Raw genomic sequence first — 2,589 nt, forward strand, 5'->3', positions numbered from 1 at the left:
AATACAAATTATAATTGCATCAGTAATTTCTGTATTTTAAGTTTTTTTACACTGTTATACATGTGATAAAATTTAAAATGATATTTTATCAATTATTCAATCTAATTTTAAAATGACATTTCTCAAATAGTTATCTAATTTCAAATATTTAAATTTAAAGAATCTACATATAACAGTGGTTACAATTTTTTTTCTTAAAACAAAAAACTTAAATTTTAAAGTAAACACTGTAAATAAATCTAAATAAAATCATATAAAACTCAAAATACATAGATTTACTTTAGGTTCTATAAATTACATCTATAATCTATGTATTTTAAGTTTTATATAATTTTATTTAGATTTATTTAAAGTGTTTATTTTAAAAACTAAATTTTGTTTCTTAAGAAAAAAAAATTGTAACCACTGTTATATATAGATTCTTTAAATTTAAATATTTGAAATTAGATAACTATTTGAGAAATGTCATTTTAAAATTAGATTGAATAATTTATAAAATATCATTTTCAATTTTATCACATGTATAAAAGTGTAAAAAACTTAAAATACATAAATTACTGATGCAATTATAATTTATATTAAATAAAATGTGTAAACCAAAATAATTTTATTTTAGAAAATACGGATCCTAATATACATATATTTTAAATCTAATAAGCAAACAAAAGAATTGTCGTAGCACAACGTGGTAAGTAAGTTTGCTTGTTATCCGCGGGACCAAGGTTCAATCCGCAGCAAGTGCTATTTTTTCAAGATTTCTTCTATTACAAAATGGCGTCGTTTTGTTTAAGATAACGGTTGACTAACGTAATATTAGTCAAGATAGTTTTATGCACACAATTGAAAGTTCAGGTCTACAATTCAAATTAGATTTTAGTTTAGGTCGTATTTAACACTTATATTTTGTTTGGATATGAAAAGGCACGATGGAAATTGTTGAGGCCGAAAATGACCATTTTCCCTGTCAATCTCTGCTTTGATTGGACAAGTTGCGTAGGATTTACCGTTCAAGATTAGCGACCTAAAGGCATCTCCAATGGTATGCAATAATTCTCTCTATTTTTTACTGTATAATAGAGTAACTATATTTTAGAGTTGAATTTGCTCCAATAGTTCACTCTATAATAGAGTTACTCTAAAATAGAGTGAAATATAGAGTAATGTTACTTTTTCACTCCATAACTATTGGAGCAAATCTAACTATATAATAAAGTTACTCTATTTTAAAGAGGAATATATATAGAATTATTGTGTACGACTTGGTGTGACTGATTTTCTTTTATACTTGCCAAAAAAAATTGTTTATACATACATTAAAAAAATCGACTGAAAGTTTTAAATGTCCTTTCATATTGGGCGTTTGAATCGATGGACTGAGTAACTTAATTATGTTCTGGACCAGACATGTCCTCACGGCTAAGTTGAAATAACCTGCAAGGCTTATTTTTCTGTTTCCCACATATGCAATGGAGGTATCATGAGGGCCTGTGAAGTATCATGCAAGGGAGGATTCAGGAGTCTGGGGATAATTATGAAATGGAACTTCAAGAACCTGGCTTGTCTTACACATTATGCGATGTGTCTTTCCAAAGCTCTGATACCTCACCATGCATATCTGTAAAAGAACATATACACAGCTCGTAAGCATCATTAGCCCAAAAGGACCTTGCTGGCTCTTCTCTCCTTTCCATTTCACAGTTTCAAGCCTTCAAGATATATGTAGTTTATCTCCATACATTCATCATTGTCTAATTTACTGTATAGAACAGCCTCTTCCCACAAGCTTACGTCTTACATTTACGTTTGTCATTGTATCTCAACACAAATGGTGGATGATTAAAAGATCTACCGTATCACTATTCACTACGTTTACATTTTCGGGAGCTTGACGCAATGAAGCCATGTAGTTTTATGACTTTATCGACGTCAATATATTTTCAGTCAAACTGAAGATTTATTGTCAGTTTTCTGGCGCTAGACTTTGTTGCATGCATAATCATGTTTCCGAACAAGACTACAATAGAATTTCAAAAAATCTTTGCAATCCATATACAAAACGTATGTAACCAGGATTACGTAGTTGTTCAAAACTACCATGTCAAGAATAAGCAATTCATAATCGCAATTTGCAAATGACTACAAATAGACCACAAGCAATCTTTGCAGAGAGTTAATAACAGAAAACACACAAAACCATATGAAGGAATTATAACCAATTTATTAAGACATTCCCAAGAAAATTAAAATTGATAGCATACATGTTATAACAAGAAATGAAATATGAAATCACATAACATTCAATAGCTCATTTAAGAGTCGCATTTACTGGTTTTCAGTAATATGTAGCTGGTGGTGGTGGAGATTTGTACTCAACTTTTGGAGAAGGAGAATAATAAGGTGGTGGTGGAGAACTGTAGACATATGGAGGTGGAGGAGACTTGTAGTCTACTTTAGGGGATGGAGAGTAGTATGGTGGTGGGGGTGGAGAGTTGTAGACATATGGTGGTGGAGGAGACTTGTAGTACACCTTAGGGGAAGGTGAGTAGTATGGTGGTGGTGGTGGTGAGCTGTAAACATATGGTGGTGGAG

General features: G+C 30.8%; 1 protein-coding gene across 1 annotated transcript in view; it reads right to left on the reverse strand.

The window, feature by feature from the left end:
• Positions 1 to 1,495: 1,495 nt before the first annotated feature.
• The window catches only part of LOC106309127 (extensin-2-like), a 2,247-nt gene continuing 1,153 nt past the window's right edge, over positions 1,496 to 2,589 (reverse strand). The window contains exon 2 of the mRNA XM_013746194.1: positions 1,496 to 1,615. Within this exon, the coding sequence (XP_013601648.1) occupies positions 1,496 to 1,615 (120 nt within the window). The remainder of the gene's footprint in view (positions 1,616 to 2,589) is intronic.

Source organism: Brassica oleracea, chromosome C8, assembly GCF_000695525.1.
Source record: "Brassica oleracea var. oleracea cultivar TO1000 chromosome C8, BOL, whole genome shotgun sequence".
Classification (NCBI taxonomy): domain Eukaryota; kingdom Viridiplantae; phylum Streptophyta; class Magnoliopsida; order Brassicales; family Brassicaceae; genus Brassica; species Brassica oleracea.